Source organism: Diorhabda sublineata, chromosome 7 (assembly GCF_026230105.1).
Source record: "Diorhabda sublineata isolate icDioSubl1.1 chromosome 7, icDioSubl1.1, whole genome shotgun sequence".
NCBI lineage: Eukaryota > Metazoa > Arthropoda > Insecta > Coleoptera > Chrysomelidae > Diorhabda > Diorhabda sublineata.
In genome coordinates, this window is record NC_079480.1 from 16,594,630 (window position 1) to 16,614,204 (window position 19,575).

Here is a 19,575-nt window from a genome sequence, read left to right on the forward strand (position 1 = left end):
TGTTACCACAAAATTTCAGCCAGATGAATGTTGAGCCGAAACTCACGCTTGGAAGTTTTTTTTAAGAAGCTGCGGAATCCTAGTATTGGATTCCACCTGAGAAGCCGATGGATATGTGGGACTCCCTTAGGCTACCCACTAAACCGCTATCTTCTGTCATCTCCGTTCAATCAGGAAATATGATGATATTACTTCTAGTTGGGGGTCTGTCTATATATGTTGTTCCTTTTGTTCGTTTTCTATAATATCATTATACCAGGCAGCGTATTACATTCTTTTGCATAAGAATTATTTATGTGTAGATGGTAACCAGTTGCCACTATTCTACCTTGTTCAGCATCTCACCTGGACAATATTGTAAAGTTTTAGACTGCCAACAGTCCTCTCTACTTCCTTTCCCAAACCCCTCCATATGTTACACGAGAAGAACGTATTTTCGGTATCATCTAAGTAGTGTTCGAAATACGTACACTCAGGTATTTATACTTTCTTCACTCTGTGAAGACGCCGGAAGTGTGTAGAAGTGCAATGTGCCCACTTCGAACATTAATTATAGTTTTTTTCCTATTTTTATTTGATAAGCTAACCTAATCAACTAATTTTTTCTACATTTCAATTTTTTTCTCATGTAAGTAACACGATGTTCGAGAATATGGTAGTTCAATCACAAATTTTTGATTATGTTTCAATATCTCCTGTAAGTATTCTCAATAAATAATTACAATTTATGATAGTTTTCTTCAGAATGTCTCTTTATGGCCAACGGTTTGCTTGACCTGTTCAACGATCTAAACATCTACATATCTCCTAAAACATGAATTGCATCAATCTAAATGAAGAGTACCTTTTTGTTGAAAAGTCAATTGAAAAATTTTAGCTATCTTTACATTGTACATGTGAAGATAGATGTCCATGTAAAAGTTTGTTAACCATTGGGCATGAGCCGCCCATGACCTTCAGATAGTTGTGTGGAATTATTAATTCTGTCCTACATACTACATGGACAGATGTAATTATCCATTAAAAATTCATAATGTTCAAATGTATAATTCAAAAAATGTAGGTACTCAAATATAAGTTCTAGTTTTGCATTTTCGGAGGCCTATAACTCAGAAGAGAGGGCTCGTAGATATTTTTTTATGTCACATATTTTTTTATCTCAATGCGAGTTGGTAGTTATCAAGTTATTATCATTTAAAAGTTGCTAATCTCGAGCTCGATTGACGTTATTTACTTTTAAATTTAAGCTGCTGGTAGATTTTGGTAATTCTAATTGGATTTTCATGTAATTATGTAATTACTATTTTGAGAAATTATCAACTCCACAATGAAAAGAATAAGATAATGTGGTTAATAGTGAGGTGATAATTTTTTAAATGTGGAAAATGTATTATAGGGTTTGTAATCGGCTAGCGGAAATTCGATCAAAAGTGAGATCTCAGATATTCAAAAATAATATAGTGAATAAGAAGGACTGCTAATTAACCTCCGTTAAATACTAAACGTTTATCACCAATCACATAACTGAAAATTAATTTTTTTATCGAATTTATAGAGGTTCATTTGAATTACCCCCAAATTTTGATGACAATTTATGTTATAGGTATATAGGTATTTATCAAACATACAGTTCTCAAAGTATTAGAAGAGTGGCCTTTAAAACCAAAAGAAATATTTGGTTTATGCTTAACATAACATTTTTCCTTGGTGGTGCAAAATGACACAATGTATAGATCGATAGGGCGAGGAAAATAGTTTCCGTAGTTTACTCGGTTTTATGATTTTAATCCTTATGTTATTATATCGACAAGTAAGAAATACTGTGAATTTGATTAGAAATCAACCAAAAATCTTTCTCAAGATTAGAAGGAAGTTTTTTTATTAACTGTATTGAACGGAGAACCCTTTGAAAATTCATTGAATCAATTATAGTAGTTTTATTTTTACAGTAGTAGTATTTAGCAATCCTGAGGTACCCTTCAACAAAACTTGTATCTATGGTGTCATGTGACTTTGCCGATGGCTCTACGATATTGAGTAGTGAACGCTAACCTTTCGAAAACTAAGCGTCCTTCTGTCATAATTAACCTAAATGAAAATTTTAGCACAAAAAAGAAATCAAAATCTTGTGTGTAACCAACTTCATCAGTAAACAGTACTTGTCAACAAATGTATTATCAACTCATTGTTTATGTAGAAACCATATACAACACTGATAAATATAAAGAACGAAATGAACGATAAAATAAACTTCCATTGTGGCGCTATAAGGCAGAATTTTAGAATGCTCTTCCAAGAAGAAATATCCTTCGTAGACTCCCGAAGCCTATATTGATAACTAGTAGGTTATTCAACTGAATTTTTCTACATTTCCATTTTTTCTTTATGTAAGTAACACGATGTTCGACAGTAAGCAGTTCAATTAGAAATTTTTGATTGCGTTTTAATACTTCCTGTAAGTATTTTCAATAAATAATTACAATTCATGATAATCTTGTTCAGAATGTCTCTTTATGGCGATCAGAGAAAAATATTGATTTATCTTGGAATATTTGTGTATCTCGGTAAAGAGGAATATTAATTTCTCACATTAAATCTTCGTGTTTTATTTCCCCTGTTACTGTATGGATAATCATTATTTTCTTTATTCAAAATTGGATCTTAGACGGTCTTAACAGAAATCGAGAGCGTGGTAGTCTCAAAATAAAACTCTACGCTTTAAATAAAAAACATCTGTAATTTGAAGTTAATAGAAAATAAGAAAAAAATACAAGAAGCTTCAAAACAATTTTTCAATGGGAATAAAAAATTATTTTCGCCACTTTTCACTTTTCCATTCTGCTTTCTATTAATACTGTTGAAATTATCGAACGAAAATACATTTCTACTAAAGGTCAATATATTGATAAAGGTTTATTGAATTACATTGTTGAATGGTTCAAATAATTATCATTATTTTTAATTTCTTCATATATGCATATTTCATAATAAAACTTTTAGATATGGTATTACAAAAGATGGTATTTTATGACACCAAAACACAACGGCTCCTGGAGATTGTAGAGAGAGAGATCAATCAGAGTAACATGAACCTCTACTCCTCAATAGAAATATTTGTCTATCATGTCTATCATCTTCAAACTACAAAAGAGAGCTATCAGATATTTATTCGGACTAAACAGCACCGCTCACTGCCCGGACTTCTTTAAATGATTGAAAATTCTGACCCTTCCTCTTTCATCTTTCAATCCGTTTTCCTAATTCGTAGGCACGCTTTTCCAATTACAGAAAGATCGTTGCACGGCTGTCCACCTAGGAACGCGGAGCACGGTCTTTACCTACCTACTCCACGTTCAGAATTACTTAAGGGCTCAATATTTTACAATGAAAAAAAAATGCACAATCACTTGCCAATTGAAATCGAATTGATATCATCTTCTACCGCAATAGTTTGATGGCATATTTACTGGAAAGTGCCTTCTACTCTGTAAACGACTTCTACTAATAATATTCAATTCTGGGCATGCTGCATACCAGTTTTTTGCTATGGACTTATCTACTAATTATTACCTATTACCCATAATTTTGTAATTCATTGTGGTTTTCTTCCATATATTGAAATTTCATTTTATCCGTATCTTTATTTAGCCATTTTTATGTTTGTTCTTTAGTTTTTAAAAGCTATTGTTTCTTTCTCTCTCTCTCTTATTCGAGCACATTACATTCATTAAAGCAGTGGAAGGCCAAGTGAACTGATAATTTTTTATATTGGTCTGAGATATCATCTTGTTTTCGTCTTAAGTCATTTTGAAGCGACAACAATATTTTGGGCTTATTTATCAATGTTTATTATACTCTATCATTACATAAAATAACAAATATCGCGAATATAAACTAATAATCTAAGTAATTACGTGAATTAAACAAACTAACAAATGAAATTTCAACAACCGCGATGTTATGAAATTGTACTTATCAACGAAAAACACAAAAAATATTCTGAAAACATCGAGAACAAGGGTATCGCCGTTCGAATACCAAAAACCAGACTAATATTTTTTACCAACAGTTAAAGATAGCTGTTGGTGTAATGGTAATCATTTCTCCGTCACAAATATTCAATAAGTGTGGATTCTAGTTTTAATAACTACTTATATAGTTCTTCCGATATCAATTGCAGAAGACAGTTATGCAAGGAACAATCAATATTTCATAAATACCTACGGCACTCATACAAAATTAAGAAATGGAAAATAATGTTTACTCCCCGTATAAAATTCGATAAACATCTAACAAACCGTCAGTCCACGTGGACTCATCATCTCCTTTGTTTATCAATGGAAACATCGAATCGTAAATATCAATGCATTTCTATTGGTTGAAGCCATTTGTACACAATTTCTTCGAAATATTCCTGCTAGACAGTCTGCGATAAGCATTGGAATGGCTAGTGAGATTTATTTAATTCATAAATTTCTTTAAATAAATAGAAATATGGCGTTTTTTAGACCATGGGCAAATGAAGATAATGAAATTGTACAGTGTATTGACATTAGACACAGGTATGAGTTTAATAATAAAGATTTATGTACAAACACAGCAAGTTATTTTTAAAATATTCAAATGTTTAAGAAAGGAAAATGTTCAGCAATTTTATAATGCAGTCATGATAAGAATTGCTAATTTAACTAGAGTAAATAAATTTTCTATTTATCGAGTAGTCACGAAAGGGGTTGCTGTGGATCATTCACAGAACCGACGAACATATAAAAAAAATTAAACCAGTTGACACAGCTATTCAAGATTTTATACGTAGGACAATTTGAAGTGAGGGGAACAGAACTGTGATAAATTCATGAAGGTATCTAAGCCTATTGTGGATCAAACAAAATTATCGGCAAGGGTTTTCATAATCTGCAATTAATTTTGGCAGAACTATACTTACGTTAACCTACCTGTTCAAATCTGCTTGCCCGGTAACCAAACACAGAAATAGTTGACAAACCTACCTAGGCATATTCTGTATGTTAACAACTATCAGTTAAGATGAAATTCATTCAATTATGAAAAGAGTGGAGGTGATAAAACAAAACTAATTAAAATTAATTCAATTAAATATTGCTATGAAAACGTTTCGATAGGCAAATTATCATAGTCAAGTTTGTTGATAAATTATATTTCATCAAATTATCTTATAGGTGAAGATCGATCTCTCACTGGCTCTTGGACTATAATGTTTCGTTATTAATAAAGTGGATTGCAAATATGAGAAGGAATTAACTAATAACCACATAATCGCAGACTCTACTTCGTTGACTACCCAAAGATTCTCATCCAATCTATTACCTAGAGCATTATTTGAAGCTTTAGGGAAGAATACTCATTTCAACTAATACTATGAGAGCTACTAATTAAGTTTTGAGGTATGGCAACACTGAATATCTCAATCCCGAGATTGCAATCATAAAGTTTGACATTTTTAATAGTGAACGTACTTAGAACTTGAAACACTCATCTGAGCCAAAAATGGAGTTGAATCGCAAATATTTTCATTCAATGATTTTCTATGACTTTCGACGTGGATTAAACTAACAGCAATGTGCCGATCAACCCGCTTGATGAAGCACTATCTCGAACCACCGTGTTTCTCTGGTTTTCCGAATTCAATCGTGGTCGCACTTCACTAGCTGGTGAATTTTGTAAGGTTCGTCAAAAATAGGCCAGAAAACATCGATGCTGTGCCTAAACTGATATTGCAAGATAGTCATGTGACATACCGGGAGATTGAGGTATACTTGGGCAATAGTTCCACTCGCATATATCCATTATTGTATTGATATTTGGCTTTCGCATAATTTGACAATCGCTCAAAAAAAGTTCGTGACGATGGGTGCAAAGAAATTCTGAAAAAATCAATAGCGGTACTTCAAAAGACGTCTTTGAGATCATTATAGGTGACGAATCATGAATGAATGCATATGAACCCGGAACTAAACAACAATCGACTGTATGACGAACAATATTTAACAAGTTCGCGCACGAAGCACTTCAAAGCAAATGGTCACCTGTTTTTTCGGAACAACTAGACATGTTGCCACCGTTCTATTAGAGCTAGGTAGAACAGTCAATTCTGAATGGTAACAAGAATTTTTTTGCCAGACACGATAATGTGAACTCTCACACATCAATCAGAATGGAGAAAATACTTCGACAATTGGTTCAAATGCATGCAAGTGTATTGATCTTGATGAAGAATATCTTTAAAAACCATAGAGTCATATTCGATTATAAATATTGGTTTTTACTTATCTACCTCAAAACTTATTATCTAGAAAAGTGCTTTTTAACAATATTATTTTAGTTGCTAATAACAGCATATAGTAGCGAAGTCTGGCCGCTAGAAGAAAAAACAGTAAAAATGCTTGAAGCCACAGAAATGGATTATTGGAGACGCGTGGCAAAAATCTCAAGATGTGAAAAAATGAGAAACGAGAGAATCAGGAAAATCATGAAAGTGCAGCATACGATTACAGAAGATATTAGGATGAATCAGTTAAGATGATACGGACATGTCCAAAGAATGCCTTAAGACCGCATACCCAAACAAATTATAAATTGGACACCACAAGGAAGAAGAAATAGAGGAAGACCAAGATTAAGTTGGAGGGATGGTATCGAGAAGGATATTCGAGAAAGATGATTGGAAGAAGATCTTTGGAAAGATCGAGAAAGATGGAAACTGGGAGTCGGAAGACGGCGACGTTTTAACCATATTAATCTATACAGGATGATTCACTAAGAATGTCCAATCTCTTAACTGTAGATTCTAGACCTCAAAATATGATGATTCTGCTCAACATGCCCTATGCAAATATTGCTAGTTTCCGAGATACGGGGTGTTCAAAGTTTAAATTTAAATTTTGAGTTTCGCAATAATTTTTTATATTTTCACAATTTCTCTTTAAAAATTGGCAATTTTACGTTTTTTGGCATGAGGAATCATAATTTTCACTCTAATTTAACATTGCTAATAGAGGGCGCTAGTTACACTTGTTTGTGTTAATTAAATCAAAATAAACTTTTTTTGGGCTAAACTTACAACTAAAATAATAAAACAAATATTAAAAAGCATTAAATTCTACAAAAAAAAGTTACTCTTCTTTGATTTGTGTAACTCAATCGGTATCGAGTTATTTGGTTCTAAAAAATTTACATTTTTTCATAAAAAAAAATTATTATTCCTCAAATATGCAACATTAACAAATTTGTAAACAAATATTATAAAAATAATCATTTGTAGGATTCTGAAAATCCACGAGTAAAATGTACCTGTCTGTAAGGGAACTTGTTTTAAATAGGGTACCAGACATGAATTGAGCCCTTTCAATACCTCATTCGTTTATTAGAACTTCGGTAGTCTTTTATCTGATCAGAATAATCTAGTCGCCATCGAACTATCCTTGACGATTCGGTTATTGCCATCCGTTTATTCAGTTTTTTGTGTTTAAAACCACATGCTGACAAAACTTGACGCAATGTTTCTAAACTGTTATAATTGTATTCTGGATAATTTGCTACCTTTTTCTGTATTACTTCTAATGTATTCTGTACTCCTCATACAAACTATTCATAAAATCTTGAATAGCTTTATCAACTAGCAATCCCTCGCGACTACTCGATAATTGGAATTTTTTTTATTGTAGTTAATTCAGCAATTGTTATTATGATTGTATTTTCAGATTGCTGAATATTTTTCTTTTATATTCATTCGAATATATTTAAAATAACTTGCTGTGGTTGTATATAAATCTTTATTATGAATTCATACTTGACTTTATTCATACTACAGTGTGTAATTTCATCTATTTATTTGAAGAAATATTTATGAATTAAATAAATCCAACCAAACCACGCCAATAATTATCGCAGACTTTCTGGCAAGATTATTTCGAAGAAATTGTATACATACGCTTCGGCCCTTAAAAATGCATTCATGTTTACGATTGCCGGGCGTATTTATGAAATATTGATTATTCCTCGCAAAACTAACTGTCTTCTGCAATTGTTATTGGAAGAACTATGAACGGCTCGTGATTCAAAACGGAGAAAAATTATTTAATAAAAAATGGAGTCATATGTAGATGTGAAAATATGACGCCCCTAAAGCAGCGCCTCGAATGTGAACAAAGGAAGGAAAGGAATTGATTTGTTATTTTCATAATAGGGAAGTCATTTGCAGGCATAAAAGATGTAAAATCAGTAAAGTCCAATTCCGATACGAAACTACAAATTAAAAAAAATCAATAATTATCAGCATTCGAAAAGCATTTGGTAAAAAAATCCAAAAGATCTGTGGCCAATAATATTCTTTATAATGAGAGACCAGCTCACATTCTGCGATATAAATGAACATGAAAAACCAGAATACAATTTATTACGACGATTGATGGTAAACGTTTCACAGAAATCTCAAATGACATAGCAAACGTGCAATTTTAGATATGTCGCGAAATTGGAAGTGTCAAAGGAACGGAAATAATTTAACGTATATGTATGTAAACATCTTAGGAATATCAAAGCATAATATATTTAATGTATAACAATTAACAGATTTATGAGTTTTTTGTCTATAATATAAAATGATTGGACAAAATATGTTGAACCCGCGATGGAAATTTGGATCTTCCTCAATTATTTTGAAATTCTTGTGATCGAATATTAGAACTTTGAAAAATGTGATCTTTCAAAATTCAAATGATTAAAAAATGTTTTTTATTCAATTACATGTATACGTCTTCTAATATCAATTGCAGAAGACAGTTATGCGTTGAACAATCAATATTCCATAAATACGTTCGGCATTCATAACAAATTAAGAAATGAAAAATAATGTTTACTCCCCGTATAAAATTCGGTGAACAACTAAAAAGCCGTCAGTCCACGTTGACTCATAATCTCAGAGGTTGTAGAGCTCGTAAAGAAACTTCTAGCAGCAGACCACCAAGAGCTTTGAAAGAACTGTGTTGAACATGTTATCAAAGAAGAAGATGAGTATGTGATATCACCCTCTTTACAACTTATCATAATTCAATCACATGATGACTCTAGTTTAGACGGTTTTGACTACCATTATTATTTATAAAGATACTTTGGAATTGAAATATTTTTTTCTTTTGTTTTATTTGCAAAGAATTAATTTTTCTTTATGGTTTTTTGTTTTGAAATTTCGTTTTCCATAAAAAAATAACGAGTGGGGTACAGAAAGGGTTTAATATTCAAGTTAACTAGGTATAATAATGGTGGTAGATCAAACAAAATTGTCGGCAAGTGTTTTTATAATCTGCCGTTGATATTGGAAGAATTATAATTAAAACATGTGTCTAAATGTTGCACCCGCGATAATGAAATGACCCAAAACCAATCGAAGAATGCTTTAAGGAAAGAATACTTTCTGTAGAAAAAAAGGCATGTGATGACAGTTTTTTTTTAAATACTTTCCGAAACTCAATTGGAAGATTCGTAGTTTCTTTGCCCTTAAAACAATCCCTTGGTGATTATAATGATAATGTTCTAAAAGGGTTCTGCACTTTAGAACGTAATTTGAAAAATAACAAGGATTTGAGAAGTTTGGGACATATTACACCTATTGATGACTATTCTTAAAGGTCCACAATTATTGTCTTATATGTATTACATACCACATCACGCAGTCTTCATAAGAAGCAAATAGTTTAACAACCAAGTTAAAGGTAGTTTTTGATGGCTCTGCCTCAACTAGCACAGCTGTCTCATTCAATGAAATTCAGCTAGTTGGCCCAACAATACCAGATGATTTAATTTACATAATTTGAAGCTTCAGATTTTTCAAATATATAATTTCGGTTGACGTCTGTGAAATGTACCGACAAGAGCTCGTTTACGAAAAACATCGCAATTTGTAAAGAATTTCATGGAGACCCACCACCAGATCAGGATTTAAGAAGATATGAACTCAATATTGTACCGTATGGTCAAACTTCAGTTGATGTGTAAAGATTGTAAATATCCTATAATATCTAAAATAATTCAAAAGGGATTTCTATGTTGACGATTTTTTATATAGAGCTGATAGAATAAACTTTTAACAAGTTGCTAAATAGTGATTGCTCCCCACTAAGAATATAGTTTTCTAATGAATAGTCTATCATAGAGAATATCAATTATTCTAATGTTTCTCACAAAGCTCTTCATTTTAGAAATGAGAGAAGTGGTGGCTATTCATTTAAAACACAATAAAAGAACTCAACCGATACTTTACAAATATAATGGATAAAAACCGATTTCATACCCATCATCTCGCTTGGGCAATTGACATCAACTTATATGAAATTATCTCAGTTGATTAGTGCAAAGAATGAAGCAGAATGGATTAAAGGCTCAATCTTTGTACACATTAGTCTTCAAATATGTAGAAAGAAGTGGCATTAACAACAAATTTAATGAACTTAAGAAAATGGAGTGGAAGAACTGGATGTTATCATTTTGCAAACATTTTTCTGAGAACAAGCTTTACAAGAGCTTCTGGTTTCAAAAAAGCTTAAATGAATCGTTTCTTAATTAGAAAAAAATACGAATTTCGCCACATCAAATTCACAATTTTCAAAGAACCAAATAAAATTCTGAAAATCATCAAATCTACTGGTGAAAAGATTGTAGTATCAAATGAAGAAGTCAATTATCTGATGGCTATGAGTACTACTGGAAAATACTTGCATTCTTATTTAATATATGTTTAAAATCAATCTTTACTCTCAATGTTGTGTTAATTTTTCAATATATTATTTGTTGATTATTAATCAATGAATTTTTATTGTTAGTACTCTTGTTCATTTTAATCCTACATCTTGAAGTGAAATTCGCTACAAGTTGAATAAATATGGAACATTTTCCTGTCACTTCTTTAAAGATATTAAGAAAATATAATAATACACATTATTGTTGCTCTCTATTTAATGACTAACAAACACCAAATGCGAAACCTCAGATGTTCCCAGTTTCAAACATAATTATGAAAAACAATCATAAATTTATATAATGTGTGTCTTTTTTCAACTAGAGGAGTTGATACATTTACGACGATACACCTTCTTTCTGGTAAGATACTAAGTTAAGATCTGTCTATCTGAAACAATAAAAATATATTAATTTTGTAAAGTCATATCAATATATAAAATATAAAACTTTGTCGACCTGAACTGACTATTGACATAACTAGACTTTAAACATAACTAGACTTTAAAAGTGCATAACAAAATTGTTGACAGGGGTTTTTATAATCTGTAATTGATATTGGAGGAACTATACCATTGTAGTCGAATCCATCTCATCACAATAAATTTGAAACAAGGAATTAAGTTTATATAGAAATTTGAAAACGACTCCATACTAAAGATCTCAAAACTCCGAGAAAAAAGAAAATCAATTAATGTAAGCTGTAGCAAATCTAAATTTTTATTCAAAACACTATTTTATTTTATTAAAGAAATAAAGTAATGAAAATAGTTATTTATGCGAGAATTGATACTTATTTACAACGAAAAAGTACTTCACGCACGGATATCATACAATATTTTGTCTACGACCACGTTAAAGAATACTATTCCTTAATTACATATTACATATCGTCGACTTACTTCTAGCACTTCGTAACCCATAAATAAAACATTTTAAAGGAAACCTAAAAAATGATATAAAACTTATTTTGAAAAGGACATTATGTAAATCCAATAGTTGAACGCGAAGAGTAGAAACTCATTTGTGGAAAACTGAATAATAAACATATATTTGTGACAAAATTCTACAACATGAGTTATATAATCTAACAAACATAAAAACTGATTCGAATTACTCAAAAATAATATTTACAGTGAAATTTGGACAGTTGTTTATATCACTATTTTTTCACTGTAACCTCGTTACTCAAAAATTGTGACGTTATACCTAGTTACTACTTTTGAGGTTAATGGCGCCTTAGTAACGAGAAAATCGATAAGGGTCGATTTAGGATCTGGCTCCTCCGGTGCAGAAGTATCTGCTATCTTCAAATTCTTGGCTTTTAACATTAGAATTTTTTTGACCGTCTCTTTTTTATTGTGAAGAGAATTTTCGATGTCCTTCTTTCCACCCGCCGCACGGTGGGGCAGGAATGTCCTATACCTGGCCATAAATCCAAAAAGTAATGAAAAAAGAAAGCCTACTTTTCATAATTTCTGGAAAAACCAATATCTCCTTCATTATAACACAGGTAAATGTTATCATTAATCCCAATCGTTTACTACCAATCCTTGTAATAAAGTAATAATTTTCTATGGATAGTGTACGTGTACTGTTGTAGATTTGAATTTTAAATGTTTTTGTGTGGATTTAAAGCTATATTTTCATAGTTTCTGTTTGAATTTCAACATAGAACGTTCGACTTCAGGTATGTAACAATATTTTACTAAAATTATATCCGCAGAAAAGTTTATATATTTAGTTAATATTATTGACAACAAGATAAAACAATATTATTTCAACATTTTTAAAATATTTGTAAGCTTTTAGTTGGGTTCCAATATAATCCAAGTTTTCGAATAATTTTTTTTATAATTGGTAATATTTTAGTTTTTCAAAATTGTTTAGTTTTTTTGCTCTTATTTGCACTTTTCTTTAAAAAACATGTTTTGTCTGTGTACTAATGAAATGAGATAGTGTAAGAATAATGTGTTGATTTTATCAATCTTTTATTTCAGCAACGAAATCATACACCATGTTTATTTCAAGAAGAGAACTTTTTAATACTCTCAGAATTTCAAATAAAAATGAAATTGATAAACAATTTGATTATTTAAAAGATTTAAAAGATTAAATAATGAAGCGAACGAAATGTAAAAGTGAAGAGCTTTTAGAGTGCTCAAATAAAACTTTATCATATTTAAAATTACAGTTTAAATCGCGCTGGATGAAAAGCGTTCAGGATAGTAAAAAGGTTTCTCAAAAATAATGCTTGATACATCAATTTCATTTACAATAAGAGAATATGTAGAGACTCCTCAAAGGAAAAAAGGCTTCCCAGAAATTACATTTGAATCTAGTTCCGAGCGAACGAAATGACTAAAAACAAAACAGTTGACAAAGTCTATATTAATAAATATAGTAAATTATGCCATTTAAATGAGTTTAAAAGCTACTGGAGAAACCAGGATATTTTTAATTTATTTTTTCTGAGTTCTGATCCCATAATAACCAGTAAAAGGGAATTTCAAAAGAAAATAATGTGGCTTCCTAAAGAAGGGATTTATTAAAACCGGGACTTCTGCAACTCTGTGGTTTTGACAACATTAATGACGATTTATATAAATATGTAATCCCGTAAATAAATAACTAGAAGAACATATATTATTTACATCTTACGATAATATCTTTTTGGATTGAAATAAAACTCAAAATGTTAACTATCTGTTTTATTTGTAGTAATAACACATTAACCTATCAATAAAGCTGAGAACACGTGTTAACTTGTGTTAACACGTATCAACACGACATGTCACAATGCGACACATCGGATAGGCCGGGCGCATATGTGTGTTATAAAACGTGTGTGCCAGCTGACATTTTGATGTTTTTAATCTGTTAAGTAGTATCCTCGACCTTCAGGTACACACAACACACAATCACAATCCTCCTGATCTTATAATATAATGTAGAACCTACAAGAAGAGATGGATGAAGAAGAGGAAATGGTTGGGGTAACTGCAGCATTGCTTGTGCTACAATATGAATCTAGGGAGTACTGTGTTCATCCCATAAACCAACGTAGGCACGAATGTGGCGAATATCATGTTCTGTGGCCCGAAATTAGCAATGACGATGACAGATGTAAAATGTATATCGGGATGACCAAGAAGGAATTCGCCGTGGTTTGCAATTTACTAGAAAGTGAATTAAAGAAGCAAAATACAAATTTTAGAGAAGCAATATCTTCAGAGGAACGACTTTTAATAACTTTATGGTAGAAAACAATAAAATACTATATTAAATTTTCTTAAATACAATAAATACAAGCGAGTATAAAATTATTATAAAACTATATATAATATTATTTTTGGAAAAGTAGATTAACATTTTATAAATTTGTAAAATTAATCAATGTATCGGAAAAGGAACTTCGTTGAGTATTTTCTGAAACAAAAGTATTGGTTTGAGATTTTCGTTTTCGTTGGTCTCGGTAGTCTTTATTTCGAAAATTGTACAGAAACTCATACTTTCGTAGCTACCTCTTCTATAAATTGTACCTCGATTAACATAAAGATAATTATAGATATATTACGGAGACGAATATAGTTAAGGAAACACTTCACGCTCAGAATAAACTCGGCACAGGTGGTGAATATAAGCTACAACACTTTGTAACACTTCTGACAAAAATCTGACCAACGTAGATATTAAAAACACGCGCTATAACGTGTTAAAGCGTGTTGTCGGTCTCTGACGACACATGACAATAATATGCATAGATCTATTATATAAAATAACGTAATAGATATTTCTATAACACGTGTTAATGCGGTATATATTGGCATATATTTATAGAGTTCCTGATTTATTGCCAGGAATAGGAACTTTTTACTCCAGTGTGCGCCGTGTCATTTAACTTCTAATATATCTACGTTTCACACTTCTTAATGACAATAAAAAATTATTACAATTACAGAACTTTTGACACAATACACAACTTGATAAATATACATATAAAAAAGAGTGTTGTAATGATTATCACATTGTATAATATGTAATTTCACGTATTTATGGTCCAGTCAGTTTAGGTTTTATCTACGAAATAATTATTAGTGACCTAAATTTTTCTACACAGCTTTATTAAGATGTGTGAAAAATCGATATCCATATAGTGCCGGCTAAAAGTTCAAAAGGTCGCGAAAATAAGTTTTTCGCAAATATCTATCTCGTAATATATTGTTCGGAGATCAATAGCAGTTATTTTAAAAATTGTTCCTAGTAAAATTATCTACAAAAAATGCTGCTTGCATTTTTCTGAAAAATCAACCGTTATCGTAAAGTAGAGAGCTGAGAAATCGATTATATCATGACGATGCACTCGTTTCCTCACCACCTACGAGGTAGAATTCAAAGCACGTTTTTTTACATGGTTTCCCCCTTACGTATAAACCATAATATTCAATAAAAAGTTTTCTTATTCAAGAATGAATAATGTTTTATTCGAATTTAGTAAAATACAAAAAATAAATTTTAATATATTTTTTTATTCATTGACAATGTCTTCATTTTCTCTATCAGTAATAACTGCTGACAATACCTCGAGTGGACTCACTTCAATCTAATTTGTTTGCATCCACATTTGCCGCCAAATTTTTCGTACAAAAAATGGTGTTCAGTAGGTCATCGGATGCTGGTGATAATAAAGTAGTTATTGACTATAGTATATCATTTTTTAACTCCCAACGCCACTGTTCTGGATCAATTTCTCTGCCTAGCCAGATTCGTATTTCATAATATACTCAATAAATCTGTTGTTTAGCAGCTGAAGAAGTAAGATAAAGGAAATTTCACAGCTGTACTTTGTCTTGTTACAGTATCTGTAATTATCTATCGATTGTTCTAAATTTAAAGCACCGTATATTGCTAGTGGAAAATTTATTATAGCATTGAAAATGACATCTCTTGTGGGAATATTTTTGCACAATTGTTTACATCGGGTCTTTTCTCAAACAACAAGACTTTCAATTTTCTTATCCCAAAAAGTTCTAGTCATGGCATGTAGTGGATACTTTTCCAGGCAAACAATCGAGTATATTTTTGATACATTGCTTTTGATCTGGTTTATAAAAAAATTATGTTGGTTGATCAAGTATTTATGTGCATGTATCACTCATTATAAAAACTGTTTTAGAGCAGGAGACAACTAAAATAACGTTTTTGACACACTAGTTCAATTGAAAATTATTTTTTGAGTGAGAGAAATACAGAACATCTAATCCTCTCTAAGCTAACGTCCATCGGCTCCCAAGAATACCTTGAGGATGCTCGACTCAATACAAAAGACTTATAGGCAACCCAGAATTGATCAGAAACTTAAAGAGTTTAGAGCATAAATGAAAGGTCGCCGACCTGACTCTGTTATACCGATACTACCACGCCAAATGCTCTTTTGATCTGTCTAACATAATCCCATTTGGAGCAGTTTTTGCAGCACCTATTCGATAGACAGACGTGTCTTATGAACACCGACTTTGCCTACAGACAACCAGAACTTCAATTTATCGGGACTCATTTCTTTGAAGAAGTGCAAACCTGTGGAAACAGCTGACAAGGTATGTCTTTCCCGAGCACTACAACTTGGCATTTCCACACGACAGGCACTACTCGAATTACTTGAGGGTTTACCCACTTGTGCTTGCTTTTTACATAAAAAAAATCTGCCAGTGAGGATCATTTGGATAAGTTATACTAGATTTTACTAAGCTCCTAAAACTCGATAAGAATAGTATATTACGTAACAAGAGTTGTAAGTAACCCATTACGCACGAAGTGGGTGCGTAATGGGCTTACAACTCGTGTAACGTACTATACTTTTTCTACGCCCATTCATGCATGCTACTTAAGATAGCGTGCCCTATTTTTAAAGAAATTGCATAATGTGCTACCTACGTTTAGGAGCATTACTCTTTCAAGCCTAAATATATCTCGCTAATGCTAAAAGTTTTCATGTTTTTATTGACTAAATTTGTGTAAATAGACCAAATAAATTGTTACGTAAATATAAACTTAATTGCAATTTAATTAAACCAAGAAATTTAAGTTTCATTTTGAAAACGTATATTATTATGTTTTGAGATCTCATTATGTGCATGTTATTGTTAAATGTCATTTACAAGGATTGTTGACAGTACGATTTTTGACGTTTACAGACATGGACTTAGAAAAAAGTATATTAGAAAGCAATACGCCTTGTTGTACGGTATATATTCTGTATGTGAGTCTAGTCGCAATACTCCGAAAACGGTTACTTTTACAGGTAAATTCAGAAGACCTTTTTTCGTTGATAACTCTACTAGGAACAATTTTTATAATAACCGATATTGACCTTCGAGCAATAGATAGCGAGATATATGCGAACAACTAATTTTTGTGACATTTTGACCTTTATCCTACTTTTTTAGCAGGTACGATATCTATGTCCATTTTTGTCATATTCATCACAACAACGTAATAAAGGTGTATAGAAAAATTCAGCTCACTAGGGATTTTTCCGCAGATTGAGATTTAAAATACCTAAATTGACTGAACTATTATAGGAGTCTTTGAATTTTAATGGTGGTCGTAGATAAAAATACAGATAGTTCAATTAAAAAAGTTCATATCTCTCTATCTAAAATATCAACAAATAATATTCTATAAATTCCTCTGTCTTTGTATTGAAGAAGGTTAGTTCATAATAAGTTATAAACTTATGTAGATAATGCTACAAATTAATTTCATAAATTTACTATATATTGTAGTAATTATGATCAGGTTATCGATAGCAAGTTATGCATTCCCATTCCACGCTACACGTGTTTATGAAGATAAGCAAGTGTAGATGCATTTATATCTGAAAAGTTCTCATCACTTTCCATTTCATTCGTCTTCTCAATTTGCAATTTTTGTCACTACGTACTTTATATTAGTTTACGTTAAATAAATTTACCAATAATGCTCATTCTTTGTGTTATCTGGCAACACTGCCTATTTGTCGATCGTGGGTTATTTATTTATCATCTTTATTTCCTGGTGTCTTAATGTTTGTGTTGATGGTTGCACTCTGAACGGCGTAAAACTTTTGTTTCATTTCACTTCCCAATTCACTTTTAATGATAATTTTATTTGTTATTACTATAAGATTTTGCATTTATAGGTGGAAAATAAGATCATATTTTAATTACACAATGTATTACACATCCATGGTATTAAAACAATCTTGTCATATTACTTTGGAACGTTTCCCACACTTTTCTCACGATTTTATAGTGTTTGGTTTTATCCATAAAGCAAACCTCTTGGCCGCTTTTAATTGGACACTGCATCTGAAGATGTAGTAGTCTTCAACAGCTCTTCTCCAATAAGGAAGATTTAGAAATGCTATTACATCAATGGTTTTTTATGTCTGGCCTAGCAAACTGTTCTTGGATTAAATCTTGAGCCAAATTCTTGATAAAAATACTATTTGCGCTAGATGTACTATGAAGGGCAAGGGACAACTTTCACTTCAATGTGAATTGTTCACTGTTCATTGAACGACTAAGATTTACTTTTACCATTGTAGAGAATGAATAGCAGGTAGAAAAACTTGAACACAACAAGTTAGCTAAAATTTCGATTTGCTAATAATAACGAAAACACCTGTGGTAAATATATTGTTTTAGATCATTAAGTCTCAAAAGAGATATAGCAAACTACTATTAATAACGATCATTTTGAAGGAAACAAGTGTCATGAATTTCACTTTACTTGCTCGATTTTAACTGAAATTGATCTATACACGTGTATCCCAATTTAGGGTCCTCGCCCCCACAGGGATCAATTTTATTATAAAAGAGGGAGATTCGATAATTGACTCGACACGAGTTTTACCCTTTCGCTCTGGGTCATTTAAATGCAATACTAGATTTCGAAGCCAAAATTGAAGGAAAGTACAAATTTTCAAATAATTGCGATATCAAAATATCAACTAGATTTTTGACGTCGTCAAGTTAACTTCACTACGGCAGACGGCAGGCTCCTAGTGGACCCCCGGATGCTTTAAAATCTCGCTAAACAACGCAGTTATTAGCATCTGAATCTTCAACCAATGAACAAGGTAAGCTGATGCAACTCGAAAAGAATTTGCGCTCCAATGACACCTATAAAAAAAGTAACCTCGCAGGGATGTTGCAGCCAAAATAAGTATATTTGTATGATATATCAATATGCAGTATCAGAAGAACTCGCTGAAATTCAGAATGATGAGTCAGTTGAAACTTTTAATATAAAAGGAGCGTTAGCATGGCTTTGTGAGGAACTAGATATTAAATACCGTCGTCACTATATTTATTCAACCAATGAATGGCGCCCTATTTTAATGATAAATAGAAAAAATGAGCTCACTTTTCTACTAACCTCACTTCTTAGGGTCCTTCTCATCTCTTTGATGAGCAGTACCAAACTTATTAATCAAGTTTTTTAAAAAAGATTCCAAACTATTTTTAGCTCTATCAATGGAATGCATATTGGATGGAGCATCGGACGTTATTTTATCGTCAAACAGACTCTGATTACTTCCTTTTTCCAAGCAGCTATAATCTGAGGACAAAAAATAAAACTTAATATATAAATACCAGATATCGTCTCTTAAGTTCTAACACCGCGTAAGTTAAAAATGACAACTTCTGGATACATACATTTTTTCGAAAATTCATAAACATAAATCGATTTGTAGATTTTTGTATCAATTATCTAGAGGTGCATCTGTCGATTCTCTATAGAATAACATCAGAACTTAAG

The 19,575-nt window shown here is 31.5% G+C and overlaps 1 protein-coding gene across 1 annotated transcript in view; it reads right to left on the reverse strand.

Annotated features, from left to right (window-relative positions):
• Positions 1 to 19,192: 19,192 nt before the first annotated feature.
• Positions 19,193 to 19,575, reverse strand: part of LOC130446920 (uncharacterized protein PF3D7_1120600-like) — a 34,015-nt gene continuing 33,632 nt past the window's right edge. The window contains exon 6 of the mRNA XM_056783443.1: positions 19,193 to 19,374. Within this exon, the coding sequence (XP_056639421.1) occupies positions 19,193 to 19,374 (182 nt within the window). The remainder of the gene's footprint in view (positions 19,375 to 19,575) is intronic.